Raw genomic sequence first — 20433 nt, 5'->3', positions numbered from 1 at the left:
CACCTTGGCTTTGGTTGACCTCCTGCCAATACCCCATGTACTGTACCATGTACTTTTTAAAGTCCCTTCTCTTATATTGTCAGTGGCTCTCACGTGTAGAGAGGGGGAGACATGATGGGACTTTAAAGCAGAGAGGATGCTGACCTGATCTGTCAGTGTGGGTGGGGGGATTGGGATCAAACAGGATATGGCCCTTCCTCCTCATTTCCATGTCTGTGTACAATTTCCCTTTACTCAGGATTCAGATTGATCAGTAAACCAGCCTGACACTGTCTCTATTTCCTTGTTTGTATTGTTTTGCAGCGATCCCTGTGGAACATTGTCTGGGTGGGGCAGTATTAGCGTTGCAGGCTTCTTATTGACAAACCAGTTTTGGCACTGATAGCCGTAGACAGAATGAGGTAACCATGCTGTTAGAACAGGGTTTTCTTCTGCATCAAAATGGGGCTTAGGTGGTGGGTGTGACTATGGGCGTGGCCAATGGTGCAATCACTGATCACTGTTTGTCACTATATATATATAATTTTTTTTTTTAAATAGCGATTTTAAATTCTCCATGTCTTGCTTTTATCTTGGTGACTTAGTTCTCAAATATCTTATTTCAAAAATAAATTGGTCCATTTTATATTTTCTACATCTCTGGTTTTAGTCTTAAGTTTAAACTTTTCCATGCCAAATTAGTTTTACTGTTCGGATAATAGGCTGCCTGCCTGAGAATTTCTATGCAGAAAACAACCTGTAGTAGTAGGCCTAATTGTGATGCATGAACATAACCATGTATGGTGTTAGATTGTGACTGAGCTGCAAGGGAAATAAAAGGCGTTCCCTCCGGGCAACTACAAGGTCTCGCGCTCCTCTTTTTGACTCTCGTCACCTTTTTTCAATAACTGCTTCCCAGGCTTATGTCAGAGAATAACAATGTGCCTTGGTTTAATAGAAGGCAGCAGTCCACTCCACTTTGACTGTTTGGTAGAGGGGAGTGGAGTCCTCTAACTCTCTGTGCTCTCAAGGAAAGGGGGAATAGGCTGAAGTAGTGGTATGCAGAGAAAGAGTCAAAGTCACACTGGTTCCATTTCCTGCTAGTCATTTCCTCAGGCTGAGGGTCCTGGCCTATCAGTGGCATCCAAAGCCATGGTGTGATCCTTGGTGGTCCTCCTTTCTGTCTCTCAACATCACTTGATGTTGAGAGATATCTGACATCTCCGTGATCTGACTGGCCTGTCCTACGATCAGTGAACCACATGACCCAGGAGACAGTAGAGGGAATGACAAGGTACCCTCAGGAACAGTGACACATGGCTGAGACTCGGATTGGTAACAACCCTCTGTCGCCCCGCTGGTGGGGTTACTAGGCAGATGAGGCCCAGACTGGCCAGCTCAAGCAACGAGTTAGCTTGATCCAGCTTGGGGCTGATCTGTCATCAGTATTGTGGAATAGTTATAATGTTAAGGCTAGATTTTAATAGCGCTGCTCGCGGATCAGCTTTCTGTCTTTCAATCCTAGCAGTATTGACACATACTTCAACGACACACTTAGCGAAGGTGTGTTGGTGGTGTTTTAGGAAACATTTTGTCTTCAGCCATTGTTGGAACGATGCATCCAATTAAACACTCGTAAGCCTATGTTCCATCGCTAACAGAGAACCCAGCCCTGGCTAACCTTTAGAGGGATACTTTGGGATTTTGGCAATGAGGCTTTTTATCTACTTCCACAGAGTCCGATGAACTCGTGGCTGCCACTTTTGGAGGATAGGATAGCCAGGCTACGGTGCTCCGTCATGCAAGACTGTCTGACCGAGCTCTGTTACACACCTAACCTCCCCCGCCCACTCCGCTATCACTGTCACATACCACAGTTGTAAAATCCCAGTGTGCCTTAAATGTTCATTTGTGGAATTTCTTTCCTCCTTAATGCGTTTGAGCCAATCAGTTGTGTTGTGACGATGTAGGGGGGTATACAGAACAGCCCTATTTGGTAACAGACCAAGTCCATATTATGGCAAGAACAGCTGAAATAAGCAAAGAGAAAATACAGTCTATTACTTTATGACATGAAGTTCAGTCAATATGGAAAATTTCGATTTTGAAGGTTTCTTCATGTGCAGTCGCAAAAACCATCTCGTACGACGATGACCCTGGCTCTCATGAGGACCACCACAGGAATGGAAGACCCAGAGTTACCTCTGCTGCAGAGTTACCAGCCTCAGAAATTGCTAATAAATGCTTCAGAGTTCAAGTAACACACATCTCAACTGTTCAGAGGAGACTGTGAGAATCAGGCCTTCATGGTAGAATTGCTGCAAATAAACCACTACTAAAGGACACCAATAATGGTGGAGTTATGGTGTGGATGTGCTTTGCTGGTGACACTGTCTGATTTATTTAGAATTCAAGGCACACTTAACCAGCATGGCTACCACAGCATTCTGCAGCGATACACCATCCCATCTGGTTTGGTCTTAGTCCCACTATCATTTTGTTTTTCAACAGAACAATGACCCAACACACCTCCAGGCTTTGTAAGGGGTATTTGACCAAGAAGGAGAGTGATGGAGTGCTGTATCAGATGACCTGGGCTCCACAATCCCCCCGACCTCAACCAAATTGAGATGGTTTGAGATGAGTTGGACCCCAGAGTAATGGAAAAGCAGCCAACAAGTGCTTTGCGTATGTTGGAACTTCTTCAAGACTGTTGGAAAAGCATTCCTCTTGAAGCTGGTTGAGAGAATGCCAAGCTATCATCAAGGCAAAGGGTGGCTGTTTGAAGAATCTCAAATATAAAATATATTTTGATTTGCTTAACACATTTTGGGTGACTACATGATTCCAAATGTGTTTTTCATAGTTTAAGTCGTCACTGTTATATAATGTAGAAAATTGTAAAAATAAATAAAAACCCTTTAATGAGTAGGTGTGTCCAAACTTTTGACTGGTACTGAATATCACATCAATCTACTGCCAAGTCCGGCTCTCTGTTGTCCTCAGAGCAGTAGCCTAATGTAGCCCCTTCAATGTTTTCTTTTACATGTGCAGAAGTTAGCATAATGCCATGAAACAACCTTTCTTTCCTTTGTTTTAGAGGTCAAATTGCCTTTTTATCAAAAACGTTCCCTGTCTTTTTGTTTGGAGAAAAGTGTTATCTGTGTGTGGCCTAAGTCATGGCATGAAGTTGGGTATTCCGCTCTATGTGATATAATACCTGTTGAACTGCTCTGACAGCAGCTTGCCTTCAAATACTACTCATGGACATAGGGTTTAATTCACTGTGCTGTATGTCTATGGCTGCACCTTCTCTCGTAACATTTATGTTTTTAAACATTCCTTGGCTGGTATTTTACTGATGTTGCTAAGCAGCGTCTCAGTGTTTGTAAACATGGCCTGGAGACCTTGCTGTGACTTGGCAGGGTGTCCAGTCTCAACTAAATTGATGGCTGACTCACAAATTAGGCTAAAACTGACAACTGGTTCATTTGGCCAAACGGAGCCAGCCTGTCAAGCACTCTTGCTGTCTCAGTCAAAGATGTCCCAGCCTCAGCGAGCTCGCAGCATATCTGCCAACTGCCAATATCTGTAGCCATGGCCCTGCATTGACCCCTGATGCAGGGGCCGTAACGCATAGCAGAATGTCCCAGCGTGAATTGCTCCTCGCCAGGAATGGAGATTGTGGTCATTATGCATTCAGGTCAGGCAGACCAGTGTGGAGACCAAACTGGAACAGCAGGATGTTTGTCTGACTATGAGTGGGGTCTATGGTTCATTGGGTTGGACAGACCAGGCCTGTGATGAGCAGGAGGGTAGCTGGGGATGCTCTGCTGGTGGAGGTCCTGTCACTGCAGGAACAAAACGCTCATTATCCATGCATCGTTTCATCCTACTCATCCATCTGTGGATGATGTGTAGTAGACCTGGAAAGTTTTGTCTGTTAGCAGCAGATGAATCACTGCCGACGGAGAGGAACCCTGTTGACGTTATTTATTTAACCGTACTTCTGTGGTAATGGAACAGGTATCAAATGTACCCACTCGGCATCTATGCGCTCTAACGAGACTGATTTTGGTTTACTGTGATAATTAGCCATGGTCCCTCACACATTCTGGGGAACAACCAGGCTCTGCTCTGACTGAGCCAGGACCCTGGTGAGCTCTGCTGTTCACAGTGGACTGCCAGTCAATGATTGCCTCCCCATTCTAGAGTTGGCTTCCTTCAGCCAAGGGACCATATGGTGCCATCAGGCCCGGCATGAGGAGAGTGGCTTTAATTGAACACTTGGAGTGGCCCTAAATTAGTATTTCCTTCCTATTAAACATGGACACCACGGTTTGTTCCTGAATAAAGCTGTTTTGTGCACAATTTCTACCACACTGACAACTTGGCACCATAGAGGACTAAAATGTCTGGCGTCTACATGTCTTCCTTTATCATGCCTTCTTAAGATAGTGTTATTTCTGGAGTTGGAGTGTGTGTGTGTATTGGATTGCAAGCTGTCCGTATGGAATCTGCAGGTTCAGGCAGCTTGATGGAAACTCATACAGGCTGTTGCAATGCTCTGTACTGGGCTGCTGTAAGCAGGCTGTTTCCACTCTGTGTTCCCTCAGTCTTGGATAATGAGGACATACGAGACTGGGGTCTTGTATGTCCTCAGCTTGGTTCGAAGAGCTGTAGGCCTACTGCGCTAGTACAGTATGGTGTGAAAAAGGGGAAAACTGCCCGCTGTGACTTCACCTAATGCTGATGGGTATTAGGCAACCTTCAGACCACACCATGAGGGCTCAAACTGCGCATGAAGGACATTTGAGGCATTTCTTTTCTCTCCCAAATGTCTAAATTCTGTGGTAATTCCCTACAGCTCCCAGTTGGCTTAATGCCTGTCCTATCTCACTCACTACAGTGTGTTTATGCTTTTGGCAGGACAATACGCTTGATTGTTTACATTACCTGTTTTGTTTTTCTCTTTTTCACTCAATCAGTTTATCAGCAGCACACAATCATATTGTGTGAAAAGACAGAGGAGCATGGAACAAATCTTGAAGCGTTAGCCAAAGTGTTGTGTTGTGGCCATATTGTTCCATACAGCTTTTATGGCATCACTTTATACAGAGTTTTGTGTGGAAAAAGCTGAATAAGCATCATGTTATCCATACATGATAACCCTCCTTATAGCGTCGTCCTTGCTCTTCTCAGTCTCTCAGAACGCACACACTCAACGGGTTTGTTTTGTGTATGTTACTGTTAGACATGCTCTGGTGCCTTTGACGTACTAAGTTTAAAAAATGTTTTAACCTTCAGCTTTGGGTTGGATGTATCAATGTTTAGTTCATGCATGGCTAATCTATGAGCAGAATTACTGCCTTACCTCAATTTTCCACGAAATCCTTACTTTAAAGGCGACTGTTTTTCTGGAAGATGTGCAGCATTCCCCCCCCCCCTACATTTACCCTGATGTGGGCCAACCCCCTAGCAATTTAGTTTAGCCAATGAGCTTCAGCCCCTCAACATTTGAGTGACAGATAATAAGAATCACACAGTGCCAGAGAGCGTGCAATGACGTGGTGCACACTTTTGGCTCGTGGGCTCTACTTTCAGAACTACTGGCTAAAAAGTATACAAAAGTATCGGAAAATATCTTTAACGTACTATTCCCTACAGGGGTGGCCTCGGCTGAGCCTTAAGCATGAGAACAGAGGGGATCAAGGGATCAACAGGAGAAGGTGCTTCTGTTTGGGTTGGTTATGACTCTGTGGACGAGGGATTGGACAAGAGGAAATGGTGGTTGATTTGTGTATGTTTTCACTGTTGGTTGCCCTTCTGCCAAGTTTCTTCCTTCCTTTAGCTCCAGCATGGGGGTGGCATACGTGAGCTGTGTGCCTGAATGCCTCTAGCATGTTGAGGCTGGTGATGGGAGGTTAAGTCTAACCTAACCTACACCAGGATCTGGGCTTGTATTCCACAAGGGTTATTATCAGTGGAGTAGTGTTGCATATCTGCCTGTCACTGTGTGCCATTCCCATCCACATAAATAACTTCCTGCCTGACAGACACCACCACCACATGCCCTTCTTCGCAAGGCAATTAGAATGGGAATGGGTAGTAAAGTGTGTGAATTGTAGATAGCCTGGTGCTGCCAGGCAGTCTTGCATCATATCAGCAGATCAGAGCTAGACTACACAGATCTGAAGTTCAGGAAGGTCAGTTAAGTGAGAGACTCTTCCTCCGAAGGCTATTAAACTAAAACTACAAAGATGTAGAAGTTACAGATGTCCCGGAGAAGTGATTTGGCTCTATCGTGTAGGACCTAGTTTCTCCTCCCGTACCTGGTTCACCAACACCGTATTTGATCTGTTGAAGTTAAGTGCGTGTTTAGTTGCCAAATTGGGTGTAGAGGTGGTTTTAAATTGATGAATGTCAACGATGGCTTAATCTAATCAGCAACCAGGAGAACAGACCCACACTGCAGTATCACACCTGTCTGCAAGCAGTGGGTTTTGTTTTCTTTGCAGTCTGATGGAATGATGGCAGCATTCATTTTTTTGTTTCAAAGACAAAGTGGCCCAGTTACTGTTGCCTGGTAATAGGTTATCGTCACGCTTTTGGAGGCTACTGCTTATTGGCAGCTCAGATTTGACTTTTGAAAAGTTGTGTTTTCCAAAGCTCCCTCATCTGCTAACAGATTTATTTACTGGGTGAGAATTTCAGCTGAACCATCTACATGAATGAGAGCATTGCCAATTTCTTATACAAATGCTTATTTTATGCCCATTGCACATTTACACTGAACAAAAATATAAATGCAAAAATTTCAAAGATTTCACTGAGTAACAGTTCATGTAAGGAATTCCGTCAATAGAAATCCATTAATTAGGTCCTCATTTATGGATTTCTCATGACTGGCCAGGGGTGCAGCCACTGGGGAGCCAGGCCCAGCCACTGGGGAGCCAGGCCCAGCCACTGGGGAGCCAGGCCCAGCCACTGGGGAGCCAGGCCCAGCCACTGGGGAGCCAGGCCCAGCCACTGGAGAGCCAGGCCCAGCCACTGGGGAGCCAGGCCCAGCCACTGGGGAGCCAGGCCCAGCCACTGGGGAGCCAGGCCCAGCCAATCAGAATTATTTTTTTTCCCACAAAATGGCTTTTATTTCAGTTCATGAAACATGGGACCAACACTTTACATGTTGCGTTCATATGTTTGTTCAGTATATAAAACAGACTAGACAGCTAGGTACATAAGCCTGTGGCTAAAATGCTGCCAGCGGTACCTGGTATCGCAATTAGTGATGGGCTTTCCTAGTCTTTGGTGAGCCTTCGTTCACCTAAAAGAGCCGGCTCATTAGGATCCCAAATGGCTCCTCGTTCAAAATGCTTAAAATCAATCTAGTACCAAGGAAAATGTGCTAATCTCTAATGTAAAGCCCCAGAAGTGGTCTACCATTAAATCAGATTGTGAAATCCACATTCAAATACATTTTTACTTGGATAAATTATTAGATCGCCTGCAAAAGTGTGGAGCAGAATGACGCACTCTCCCCGCTATTGATTTCTGCAAAGAGGATTCACGCTCTTTAGATTTGTTTTTATTTCTCTGCAGGTAATTTGTTATTTTGAGCCACAAAAACACTAGTAGCTGTATGTAAATCATGGAGCCAAATGTGAACGTCTCTTTCACCGATGTGATTCAATTCCCAACATTCATAGAAAAGATCTGTTCAAAAATAACTGTTTATTCACGAACAAGACTCATTATTGAATTTCTACCAGCATGTTACATGTGCAAAAAAACAAACAAACTCTAGACCACCTTTACTCCACACACAGTAACGCGTACAAAGCTCGCCCTCCATTTAACAAATCTGACCATAATTCTATCCTCCTGATTTCTGCTTACAAGCAAAAACTAAAGCAGGGAATACCAGTGACTCGCTTAATACGGAAGTTGAAACTGCTTGTTGTCCGTGTGGGGAAAAAAAGCAATCTTTTGTCTCTGTTGTTGAGGGGGAGGGTCTTGGTGTGTGTCTGGTCTCCTGGTTGCTGACTAGATTAATCCATCGTCATTCATCAATTTAAATCACCTCTACATGCAGAACTGCTTTCACTCAGCGACGGCCTGACGTTCTCCTGTAGAATTCTCTGACACAGAGCTGAATTGTTCATTTTATTCAGGCAAGTCATCCAGATCCTGAGGCAGCAAAGTGTCCCCAAACCATCAAACTTCCTCCACTCCGATCCCAATTGAGATGTTGTGGCAGAACTTGAAACTAGAAGTTCATGCTTGAAAACCCACATGCATGCAAGTGGGCCAAAATTCCTCCACAGCAATGTGAGACTGATCAACAACTACAGGAAGCATTTGGTTGTTGCAGCTAAAGGTGGCACAACCTGTTATTGAGCGTAAGGTAGGGCTGGGCGATATGGTCAAAATATCATATGGTATTTTTCAAATTTATGACTATTTGACGTTTTGTTTTATGTTTTTGATTAATAAAAGGTTTACATTTTCTTTGAGTAGTGCGTGACCCTATTCTACATTTTTTTTCAATGGGTCTTTATCCATTCGGAATGTTTTATACTGTTCAATTCAACTTCAACCTAAAATAATTTCCTGCGTTTCCATTCATTTCTGCATTTCCTGCGCTCATTTGAGAATTTCCACACTGCCACGATTTGGGCAAAAATACTATGCCTTTAACCGAATGTTGCAATTGTGATTTCGATCAAAACACTTGGGTGAGCTTTTGGAATCATGGAAAGAGAATGTTTGTTTATTATAATGCTCTAGTTAGAATATAAATAATAGTGGGCACTTTGAATACAGTGTTTGACATGACAACGAATGAAAATGCCATGGATGAGTTATTGTGACAGGGTTAGGATCCAAAGTGATGTTCAGGGTTTTAAATTTTTAAAATTCACCTTTATTTAACCAGGTAGGCTAGTTGAGAGCAAGTTCTCATTTACAACTGCGACCTGGCCAAGATAAAGTAAAGCAGTTTGACACACAACATAGTTACACATAAACAAACACTCAATAATACAGTAGAAAAAGTCTATATATAGTGTGTGCAAATGAGGTAAGATTAGGGAGGTAAGGCAATAAATAGACCATGGTGTGCAGAAGATGAATGTGTAAGTAGAGATAAATAAATACAGTATGGGGATGAGGTAGTTGGATGGGCTATTTACAGATGGGCTATGTACAGGTGCAGTGATCTGTGAGCTGTTCTGACAGCTGGTGCTTTAAGCTACTCACTGTAGTGAGTGATTTTTGCAGTTCGTTCCAGTCATTGGCAGCAGAGAACTGGAAGGAAAGGCGGCCAAATGAAGTATTGGCTTTGGGGGCTGCTGGAGCGCGTGCTGCTATGGTGACCAGTGAGCTGAGATAAGGCGGGGCTTTACCTAGCAGAGACTTGTAGATGACCTGGAGCCAGTGGGTTTGGCGACGAGTATGAAGCAAGGGCCAGCCAACGAGAGCGTACAGGTCGCAGTGCTGGGTAGTATATAGGGCTTTGGTGACAAAATGGATGGCACTGTAATAGACTGCATCCAGTTTGTTGAGTAGAGTGTTGGAGGCTATTTTGTAAATGACATGGCCGAAATTGAGGATCGGTAGAATGGTCAGTTTTACGAGGGTATGTTTGGCAGCATAAGTGAAGGATGCTTTGTTGAGAAGTCTGAAGCGGATACTAGATTTAATTTTGGATTGGAGATGCTTAATGTGAGTCTGGAAGGAGAGTTTACAGTCTAACCAGACACTTAATATGTGGACAACTACAAATACCTAAGTCAGAACCATCCAGAGTAGTGATGCTGGACTGGCGGGCAGGTGCGGGCAGCGATCGGTTGAAGAGCATGCATTTAGTTTTACTTGCATTTAAGAGCAGTTGGAGGCCATGGAAGGGGAGTCGTATGGCATTGAAATTCGTCTGGAGGTTCGTTAAGTGTCCTAGGGGACCCTATAATCTTTGGCTACATTAAATCTATATTCATATAGCCAACATTCATACTTTGTCTATTCCTCTGATTTTAGGAGATACTGTAGCACAAACGACATGCTGATTTAATCCTCCACCAGTACTGGTATTAGTGCGCTACGTTTGCTCTGACTCAGCTGGCTAGCTACACTAGCTAATAAAAGTACTAACTAGTGATTAGCATTAGTGGCTAACACAATTTAGCTTAACTTTCTAAGAAAATACTAACTAGCTGTTTGCAAATGTTAGAAACCCAAACTAATATTGTATATTAACATCAAAGTGGAAACAACAACATTGTCATCAACATTGTTGCATGTGCTGTATTGACCATCCAGACTGAAGTGTATCGTGGTCAAGCAACAACAAATGTGCTTCTTGAGTGAAGGGGTGGGTCTAGGTCTGTGGAGAGAGAGCGGGGAGATGGATGACTGAGTAAACTCTAAAAATGGATGTTACACACAGCGTATCACATTTCACAAACCCAACATTCAAATACCGTTGAGGGGAGGCAAGGTAAAAACCCAAACCAGTCCGTGCATAAATACCGGTGTATAGTAAAATACAGTATATCGCCCAGCTCTAGTGTGAGGGTGCAATTACTTTTTCACACAGGGATATTGGGTGTTGGGTAACTTGTTAATGAAATAAAATGATTGTTATTTGTAAACTCATTCCCTTTATCTAATATTATGTTTGGTTAAAGATCTGTTAACATTCAGTATCAAAAATAGAGAATCAGAAAGGGGGCCAACACTTTTTTTCACGACATTGTATCTGAGGTTGAAGATGCCCTTTTATCCCTGTTAAACCAATACTTATCTCTTGGTTTTATTAGACTGTGATTACACTTTAACCTGTGTGGTTAAAGTTTACAGATTTAACGCCCAGCCCTACTCTCAGCGTTCTGCAAGTTGACCCTAATTATCTGGTTCCTCGTTGCCAGTGTATGAGGAAGTACACAACAGCCAATGTAGGCGTAGTTCTTGTATTTCTGGTGGTGGATCAAAGGAATGATACAGTTAGGCTCATTGCTCAACTCTAAATAATTTCCCACGCTGGCTCGTGTCTGCTGAATGTCAGCCTGGTCGTATGACAGAGGAATGGGGAAGAAGTGTTGGTCTGATCTGCCACATGGTTCCTCTGTCTGTACTGTAATGCTGCTGGAGAACCTTACATTAGTTTGCATCCCAAATTGCACCCTATTCTCTATATAGTGCACTACGTTTGACCAGGGCCCATAGAGAGTAGTGATGATGGAGGTGGGATCAATACGTTTACATATTGGAATATTTTCACTATATATCGTGTCTATCGTTTTGACATATAAATTATTTTTGCGCTAGTTGGCTGTACATGCATCAACTCATGTATTTTTCCTTCATAGCTTGTTCTCCAACTTCTTTTTAAATTGGGAGTCAATTTGTTTTCAGCTCTTTTTTATTTATTTTCCATGACTGATCAAAACTTTGTTCCCCTTTGTCTCTCTGCAGTATATGATGAGCAGTATATGATGAGCAGTATGCTTGGAATATGGAATCTTAATAAAACTACAGTATAGAATCGCAATACATTGTATCTGGAGGTCCCTGGCAATTGCCATCCCTAGAGATTAGGGTGCAGTTTGGGATGCATACGAGGCTGAGCCTCATCTGGGAGGGGAATGGGTACAAGGCTCAGAGTAACCAGGGGAGAGAATTTCCATTTCATGTGATTTTAAATTTTATAGGCCTAGATTTTTATCCTAAAATCATTTGCTTGGTTTTGTCTTTGTCCTCCCCCCCCTTTCCTTCTACTGCCCAGATATGTTCAGGCGAGTTGTACGAGCGAGCAAATTCCGTCATGTCTTCGGCCAGGCGCTGAAGAATGACCAGTGCTACGACGACATCAGAGTATCGAGGGTCACATGGGACAGCTCGTTCTGCGCCGTCAACCCCAAGTTTGTCGCTATCATCATAGAGGCCAGCGGAGGCGGGGCCTTCCTGGTCCTCCCTCTTCACAAGGTGAGTCTGGGGTTATTGACTATAAACACTGCATTGTGTGGATCTGTCAGTGGGTTTCACAAGGAAACCTGTGTCAAGCGACAGAGGGTTTCTACATTCATATGGGCATGTGCACTTTCTGCCTGAACAGATTTGGTCTATGGCCTAGTTTGACTGATCTTCACTGTCTGTGGCTTTGAAACATACTTCAACCCTGCTCCATCCCACACACTTTGGCCTGGGCCAGGCTTTCAACGCCCCCTGGGTATTCAACACGCCCTTTCTGCAGGGAACAACCAGGCCTGTCACACACAGCACAATTTACTGCTGACATACTCGCACACACCCAGGGGAAATCACACTTTGGCCACCTACAAATTCCAACATTGCAGTTTAAAAACACAACTTTTTGTGTGCGTTCATATTTTCCTTAATCATTCATGAGGATGAAGTAACAGCATCACGGAGGCATGTTTCAGGCTGTGGTTGAGGACAGACAAGACGGGGGGGGATTTCTCTGCTGCGTGACTGTAGTCTCTGGTGGCCTGGCTGAGTGGGTGAGATGAAGATGGATTTTGACAGGCTGTGTTGCTAAGCAGTGCAGGCTGAGCAGTACCTACTTGAGGTGGTCAGTGGAGAGAGACTGCAGACTGACTGGCCCAGATGTGGGAGACTGACACTTTGGTACAAAACTCTATATTCTGGGGAAGATCCTATAGAGCCCTTTCTGTGTTTGCAAACATTGCCGCACGAGGGGGATGCGTGCAAGTTGGTGGCAGAACACAGGGGAGTTCTTGTAGAACGCCAGCAAAAAACAGCCTCTGTACATGTTGCTTATGAGTGCGTTTCCAACTACTGTTGTATTATAATTGGATTTTAAGGCTCGTATGAATGTCCTGCTTAATATGTTTGTCATCGTAAACCAACTGCATTATACTTGTGGGGAGGTAGGTGGCCTAGTGGTTAGAGCGTTGGTCTAGTAACCGAAAGGTTGCAAGTTCGAATCCCCGAGCTGCCACGGTAACAATCTGTCGTTCTGCCCCTGAACAGGGCAGTTAACCCACTGTTCCTAGGCCATCATTGAAAATAAGAATTTGTTCTTAACTTAAGGTATAGGGGGCAGCATTTTCACTTTTGGATAAATAGCGTGCCCAATTTCAACTTCCTGCTACTCATGCCAAGAATATAAGATATGCATATTATTAGTAGATTTGCATAGAAAACACTCTGACGTTTCTAAAACGGTTTGAATCATGTCTGTGAGTATAACAGAACTTGTGTAGCAGGCAAAATCCCGAGGACTAACCGTTCAGAATTTCTTTTGAGTTTTCTGTCTGTTCAGTGAGTTCTCATTGGGAAACGATATTTCTTATGCACTTGTTTTCAGTTCCTACCGCTTCCACTGGATGTCACCAGTCTTTGGAATTTGGTTGAAGTTATTCCTTTGTGCAATGAAGAAGTACGGCCATCTAGGAACTGGGTAACACTGAGAGTGCCGAAGACTTGAAAAGTAGCTTGGTTTGTTGTCTTCCTGTATTGAACACAGATAGACCCGTCTTCAATTTGATCGATTATTAACGTTTAAATTACCTAAAGTTGTATTACAAAAGTAGTTTGAGTGTTTTGGCAAAGTTTATAGGTAACTTTTGAGAATTTGTAGTGACATTGCGCAAATTGGAAGCTGTTTTTTTCTGGATCAAACGCGCCAAATAAATGGACATTTTGGATATATATGGATGGAATTAATCGAACAAAAGGACCAATTGTGATGTTTATGGGACATATTGGAGTGCCAACAAAGGAAGCTCGTCAAAGGTAAGCAATGTTTTATATTTTATTTCTGCGTTTTGTGTAGCGCCTGCAGAGTTGAAATATGCTACTCTTTGTTTACTGTTGTGCTATCATCAGATAATAGCTTCTTATGCTTTTGCTGAAAAGCCTTTTTAAAATCTGACATGTTAGCTGGATTCACAACGAGTGTAGCTTTAATTTAGTTTCTTACATGTGTGATTTAATGAAAGTTAGATTTTTATATAATTTTATTTGAATTTGCAGCACTGCATTTTCCCTGGCTTTTGGCCAAGTGGGACGCAAGCGTCCCCTATACATTAAGAAGTTTTTAACTGACTTGCCTAGTTAGATAAATACATAAATAAAAATACACTTCAACCAGTAAAATGGCTCTTTGGCTAGCTTTTGCTACAGCCTATGTCAGCGAGCATTAGTATTCTAGCTAATAACTGCTGCAGCCATAATTTATTTTGCAAAGATAACAAGCAAACTATAATCTTAGACTGTTCAAGCAAGAATCAGAACTTCATTGTGAGCGCATGAGACCCCAAGAAGTGATTTTGTTTCGAGGTAATAATGTAAATCTAGGCTATGTTGAATGGGCACAGATGGCTTTCTTTCTGCAACCAAGAGTCGTGCGTGATGTAAGTGTGTCGTGTTCTGGAAAGGGGTTTCATTTTCTTAATAGTAACTTGATTTTTTTTCAACTCTTCTACATTTTCAACAGAAAGAAGCCCCTGTCAGCCCAGAGGCAGTTCAGCTTTAATGACAGGACTCTAAATGACCCAGTCTTAAAAGATTCACAGTTCATCCTCAAATATGTCATTTATCGTCTTTCCTCAGGGTGGGACAAAACAGTACCGTAGAATGCTGTAGCAGCTATCATCCACATTTTTTGTTCATTGTGCCTGTTGGCCTTCTCCTACGTCCTCAGTGGCGGGATGACACGTGTTTGATCCGATGAAGTAAGAGGATCATATTACTTAAGGGGTGTTAGGGTATTTTCAGAGGAAAGCATCCAAACTGGGGTCAGATATTTGATACAAGCAGGATGAGGAAGAGATGACGTCTGAGACATGGACACAATATGAATGCGAACATGAGAGGACAGGGTGGGAAGTGTTACAGTGCCTTTGGAAGCTAGGGTACACAACATGGACAGCAAAGGCCATCCAGACAAGCTTTTGCTTTCAGCTTTGCCCTTTTGTAGCAGCAAGGTGGTTTTCCAGTGAAAATGTCTATTTTGCATACAGTGAATAAACATTTGCATTTCAGATTTCGTTACAGGGAGAACAATGTTAGTGTCTGTACCACTGGGATGATTGTCAGCTCTCCCTGAGTTGAGGGTTAGGAAACCTCACATAGGCTGGCTGGCTCTCTCATTTATCATAGTGTTGTGTACAACACAAACTGAACCAAAGGCCTCTGGGGACGGAACCTCCCTGTTCTGCTCACCTCCATATAAGGGTCCTTGAAGAGCTCAGACCACTTGGGTCAGACACTCGTTGAACCCAACGGGGGTGGGGGGGGGGGGCACTTTGGTCTGGAATGTCCCTCTGTAACCCCATTAGGTATTATTACATTGTCATTAGTGTTCAGTAGTCTGGTTGAACCAGACATACGCCCACCCACATAAACATTAGAGGGCGACCGATTATGATTTTTCAACGCCGATACCGATTATTGGAGGACCAAAAAAAGCAGTTTATTTTATTTTTTAGAATAATAAAATAAATTAATAATGACAATTACAACAATACTGAATGAACACTTATTTTAATACATCAATAAAATCAATTTAGCCTCAAATAAATAATGAAACATGTTCAATTTGGTTTAAATAATGCAAAAACAAAGTGTTGGAGAAAAGTAAAAGTGCAATATGTGCCATGTAAGAAAGCTAACGTTTCAGTTCCTTGCTCAGAACATGAACATATGAAAGCTGGTGGTTCCTTTTAACTTGAGTCTTCAATATTCCCAGGTAAGAAGTTTTAGGTTGTAGTTATTATAGGAATTATAGGACTATTTCTCTCTACCATTTGAATTTCATTAACCTTTGACTATTTGATGTTCTTAAAGGCACTTTAGTATTGCCAGTGTAACAGTATAGCTTCCATCCCTCTCCTCGCTCCTACCTGGGCTCGAACCAGGAACACAACAACGACAGCCACCATCGAAGCAGCTTTACCCATCGCTCCACAACCACTGCAAGTCTGAGCGAGTGACGTTTGAAACACTTAGCGCGCACCCCGCTAACTAGCTAGCCATTTCACATCGGTTACACTAGCCTAATCTCGGGAGTTGATAGGTTTGAAGTCAAACAGTGCTGTGCTTGTGAAGAGCTGCTGGCAGAACACACGAAAATGCTGTTTGAATGAATGCTTACGAGCATGCTGCTGCCTACCATTGCTCAGTCAGACTGCTCTATCAAACCATAGACTTAATTATAACATAACACTCAGAAATACGAACCTTGGGTCATTAATATGGTAGAATCCTATCATCTCAAACAAGACGTTTATTCTTTCAGTGAAATACGGAACCGTTCCATATTTTGTCTAACGGGTGGCATCCATAAGTCTAAATATTCCTGTTACATTGCACAACCTTCAATGTTATGTCATAATTATGTAGAAGTCTGGCAAATTAGGCAGCCCAAACTGTTGCACTCCACTTATTTTAGCTAAATATGCAGGTTTAAAAATATATACTTCTGTGTATTGATTTTAAGAAAGGCATTGATGTTTATGGTTAGGTACACATTGGAGCAATGATACGCACCGCATCGATTAAATGCAACGCAGGACACACTAGGTTAATTAGTAATATCATCAACCATGTGTAGTTAACTAGTGATTATGATTGATTTAGTTTTTTATAAGAAGTTTAATGCTAGCTAGCAACTTACTTTGGCTTTTTCTGCATTCGCTTAACAGGCAGTCTCCGCGTGGAGTGCAATGAGGCAGGTGGTTAGAGCGTTGGACTGTTCTGCCTTATTATTATTCGACCATGCTGGTCATTTATGAACATTTGAACGTCTTGGCCATGTTCTGGCCACCCCACATAGCCTGGTTCCTCTCTAGGTTTCTTCCTAGGTTTTGGCCTTTCTAGGGAGTTTTTCCTAACCACCGTGCTTCTACACCTGCATTGCTTGCTGTTTGGGGTTTTAGGCTGGGTTTCTGTACAGCACTTTGAGATATCAGCTGATGTACGAAGGGCTATATAAATAAATTTGATTGATTGACTAGTGAACTGTAAGGTTACAAGATTAAATCCCCCGAGCTGACAGGGTGAAAATGTGTCGTTCTGCCCCTGAACGAGGCAGTTAACCAACCGTTCCTAGGCCACCATTGAAAATAAGAATGTGTTCTTAACTGACTTGCCTAGAAAATAAAGATTAAAGAAAGGTGTAAAAAAAATGTTTTTTATAAATTGGCCAAATCGGTGTCCATAAATACAGATTTCTGATTGTTATGAGAACTTGAAATCGGACCTAATTAATCGGCCATTCCGATTAATCGGTTGACCTCTAATAAACATATGCGCACACCCACATAAACATGCGCACAAACACACTGCTTGGTGGTGTTACTTTTTTTCTGGTTCAACAGTGCCCCAGTGTCAGCCAGCCAGGGCTTGATATACCCTGTGTGACATACAGTAAGTGATTTTTTTTTTTTTTTTTTTGTGTCTGTCTGATGTTGACAGGTTAAGGGCAGTGGGCCTTGTCATCTGACTCTGGCTTTGACACAGCTTTACAATCCAGTTTCCGCCTGCCTGTCCCACTCCCAGGTCCCAGATCAGCTTCTGATTCTCTGACTTCTGACAGATGATTCTGCTGTGGGTTTGTCTCTGACTTTGTACAGTAAGGGTGTGTTGGCAGAACATAGTCTGCTTTGACTGGTGGATTAAAAGTGGACAGAGAGCGTGATGGCTTTATGCGCAGATTAAAGGGTAATTTCCTCAGGCTATGGGTAAAAAGAACTCGTTTTCAGATCTGCCTAGATACTGGCTGGCAGTGTAACTGGTGTGAAATGACTAGCTGGTTAGTGGTGCGTGCTAGTATCATTTTAATTGGTGACATCACTCGCTCTTAGACCTTGAAGTAGTTGTTTCCCTTTTGTGCAGCGATAGGTAACGATGCTTCGTGGGAGGCAGTTTGATGTGTTGAGGGTCCCTGGTTCGAGCCCAGGTTTATGTGTGTGTGTATATGTGTGTATTATATAGTTTATATTATAGTGTGTGTGTGTATATATATATATATATACACACACACACACACGTGTATGTGTATATATATGTATATATATATACACACACACACACACACACATGTATGTATATATGTGTGTGTGTTATATATATATGTGTGTGTGTACATACACACACACACACACACACACACACACACACACACACACACACACACAAAATTCAGATTTTGTCTGCCTGTTGTGACTGCGTTTGAGCCTGTGGATTACTGAAGAAAACTGAGGTTTTTGGCTATAAAGACACTTCATCAAACAAAAGGAACATTTATTGAGTAAATGTATGTTTTCTGAGTGCAACCATATGAAGATCATCAAAGGTAGGTGATTAATTGTATCTCTATTTCTGACTTGTGTAACTCTTCTACTTGGCTGGTTACAGTTTGTAATGATTTGTCTGCTGGGCGATGTTCTCAAATAATCTTAAGGTATGCTTTCGCGGTAAAGCATTTTTGAAATCTGACACCACGGTTGGATTCATAAGAAGTTTATCTTTAAACCTATGTAAAATACTTTTATGTTTTCTGAATTTTTATAATGAGTAATTTTTATGAGTATTTCTTACCTTAGTGAGGCTAAGAACAAATTCTTATTTCCAGTGACGGCCTAGGAACAGTGGGTTAACTGCTTTGTTCAGGGGCAGAACGGCAGATTTTCACCTTGTCAGCTCGGGGATTCGATCTTCCAACCTCTCGGTTACTATTCAAACGCCCCAGTTGGGGCGAGGAGAGGGATGTAAGTAACACTGTTACAGCTGCATGGACTAATCTCCTTGGAATCTTGTGGGAGATTTTCTTTTAATGTCCTATCAACAGGCCATGCGCTGAAACTCTAAGTAAGAAGAGTTAAAATTGTTTCAAATTGCCATTTCGTGTTTTTAAATATTTGGCTTGTGGCTTTTGTTTCCACAACATTTCAAAATGAAACAGGACGGGTCCATCTGGCTGCTTTCTCTAAAAGATTACTGTCCCATCTCCATATAAGCTTAGAACACGCATCTCTATGGCAGTGTGGAAAATGTTACTCTGCCAACAGAGAAGTTAGACTGCATTAATATAAACACTGCAGTTTCAGGGTTGTGAATGGCTTTTTGACTGGGACAACCCCTACACACCATGATGTTCAGAGGTAGCCTGTAACTTCTCAGCCTGATAGCAGGGTTCAGATCAATTTGTCTACGTATATCTGTCCGACACACACTTCCTTCTCTGCTCTTTTGTTGGGTCACACACACGTACTCACACTATTGCCCATGTGACAGTGCATCTGGCTGGCTGGCCCATCTGCCCATGCTGTGCTGTTCCCAGTCTGTGTGGGCAGCCAGCTGCTCTGGGCCTTTGTCCCAGGCCTACTCCCAGCCAGGCCCATTTGGCCGGGGGCGGGGGGATCCAACCCCCAGAGTATGACCCTTCTGAAATGCACTTTGTGGCTCTTCATATGTTCTACCTCCCACATCCAGTATTGTTGGTGGTAAGTCAGAAGAACCACAGCAACCCTCCAAATAACTTTAGGTTTGAGCTTTGACTAATGGGCTTTTAGATTCACACCCAGTACTTTCCTGGCACTTTGCCTATTGTCCTAAGTGTGAGTGTGCTCGGACACGTTGGCTTGAGCTTGTGGAGCGATGCTGTGTGTGAGGCCAGACGGTGATGGGGTTTGGCCTGTGACTTGGGCTGGGGCCTGTGCTATTGGTCATTCTAGCGCAGGGATGGGCTGGGTCTGCCGTCTGTGTTTCTGTCTTGTGGTTCTGTGTGTAGGAGGGGGATCCTGTGTCAGGCCAGGTTGACTTAGCACCTCCTTGTTGCTGCATTGTCAGGACAGATGGGGGACGTGTCTGACTGAACGCATGTGGTCTTCAACCCTCATGCTTTCAATCTCCTCCTTTCTGCCTCTGTGCCTGACGCTCTGTCATTTATTCCCTCATTTCCATGTGTAGGAAGCAGTGGGTGACTGAATGCTGTAGGGACTGTGCAGCGAGACATTCCTGCTTATTCCTCTGTCTGCGGGCCCTACTCTGGAGGAGAGGGGATATATCTCAATGAACCACAAGTTCTGATTTATATTCCCAAGCCTTGGAATCCCTCATTTTGATTCAGTCAAGCAGGAACTTGTTGAATTATTTTTGGTGACTGACTATTTTCTAAGTACAGTGTACTTGTGTTAAAAGACAGCTATTCAGACGTATTGAGGCAATAGGTTTAATCTGTCCATTCTGGTGATCTTTTGGGCTAAAACTACAATATGGGCTCATGTTCTAAACCAGTGGTTCAAACACTCATATTTGACCATGTTCTGTTTGGACCAATCCTCAATATTTTAGCATCAGAAATCCCTGGGTGTGTGGACTGTGCTTACACAAATAAGTACTTTTTTACACACACACACACACACACAAAGGGTGGTATTATAAGGGTCTGCTGCTCAATCTTTATTC

The 20433-nt window shown here is 42.9% G+C and overlaps 1 protein-coding gene across 4 annotated transcripts in view; it reads left to right on the top strand.

Annotated features, from left to right (window-relative positions):
• LOC135542336 (coronin-1C-A) overlaps positions 1–20433 on the top strand; it is a 67173-nt gene that overhangs the window by 18692 nt on the left and 28048 nt on the right. For all 4 annotated transcript variants that reach the window (XM_064969235.1, XM_064969227.1, XM_064969245.1 and 1 more), the window contains one exon: positions 11762–11961. In XM_064969235.1, coding sequence (XP_064825307.1) covers positions 11762–11961 — 200 coding nt within the window. The remainder of the gene's footprint in view (positions 1–11761; positions 11962–20433) is intronic.

Source organism: Oncorhynchus masou, chromosome 1 (genome assembly GCF_036934945.1).
Source record: "Oncorhynchus masou masou isolate Uvic2021 chromosome 1, UVic_Omas_1.1, whole genome shotgun sequence".
Taxonomy (NCBI): domain Eukaryota; kingdom Metazoa; phylum Chordata; class Actinopteri; order Salmoniformes; family Salmonidae; genus Oncorhynchus; species Oncorhynchus masou.
Note: the sequence above shows the minus strand (reverse complement) of the source record. Positions and strands in the feature narration are given on the sequence as shown.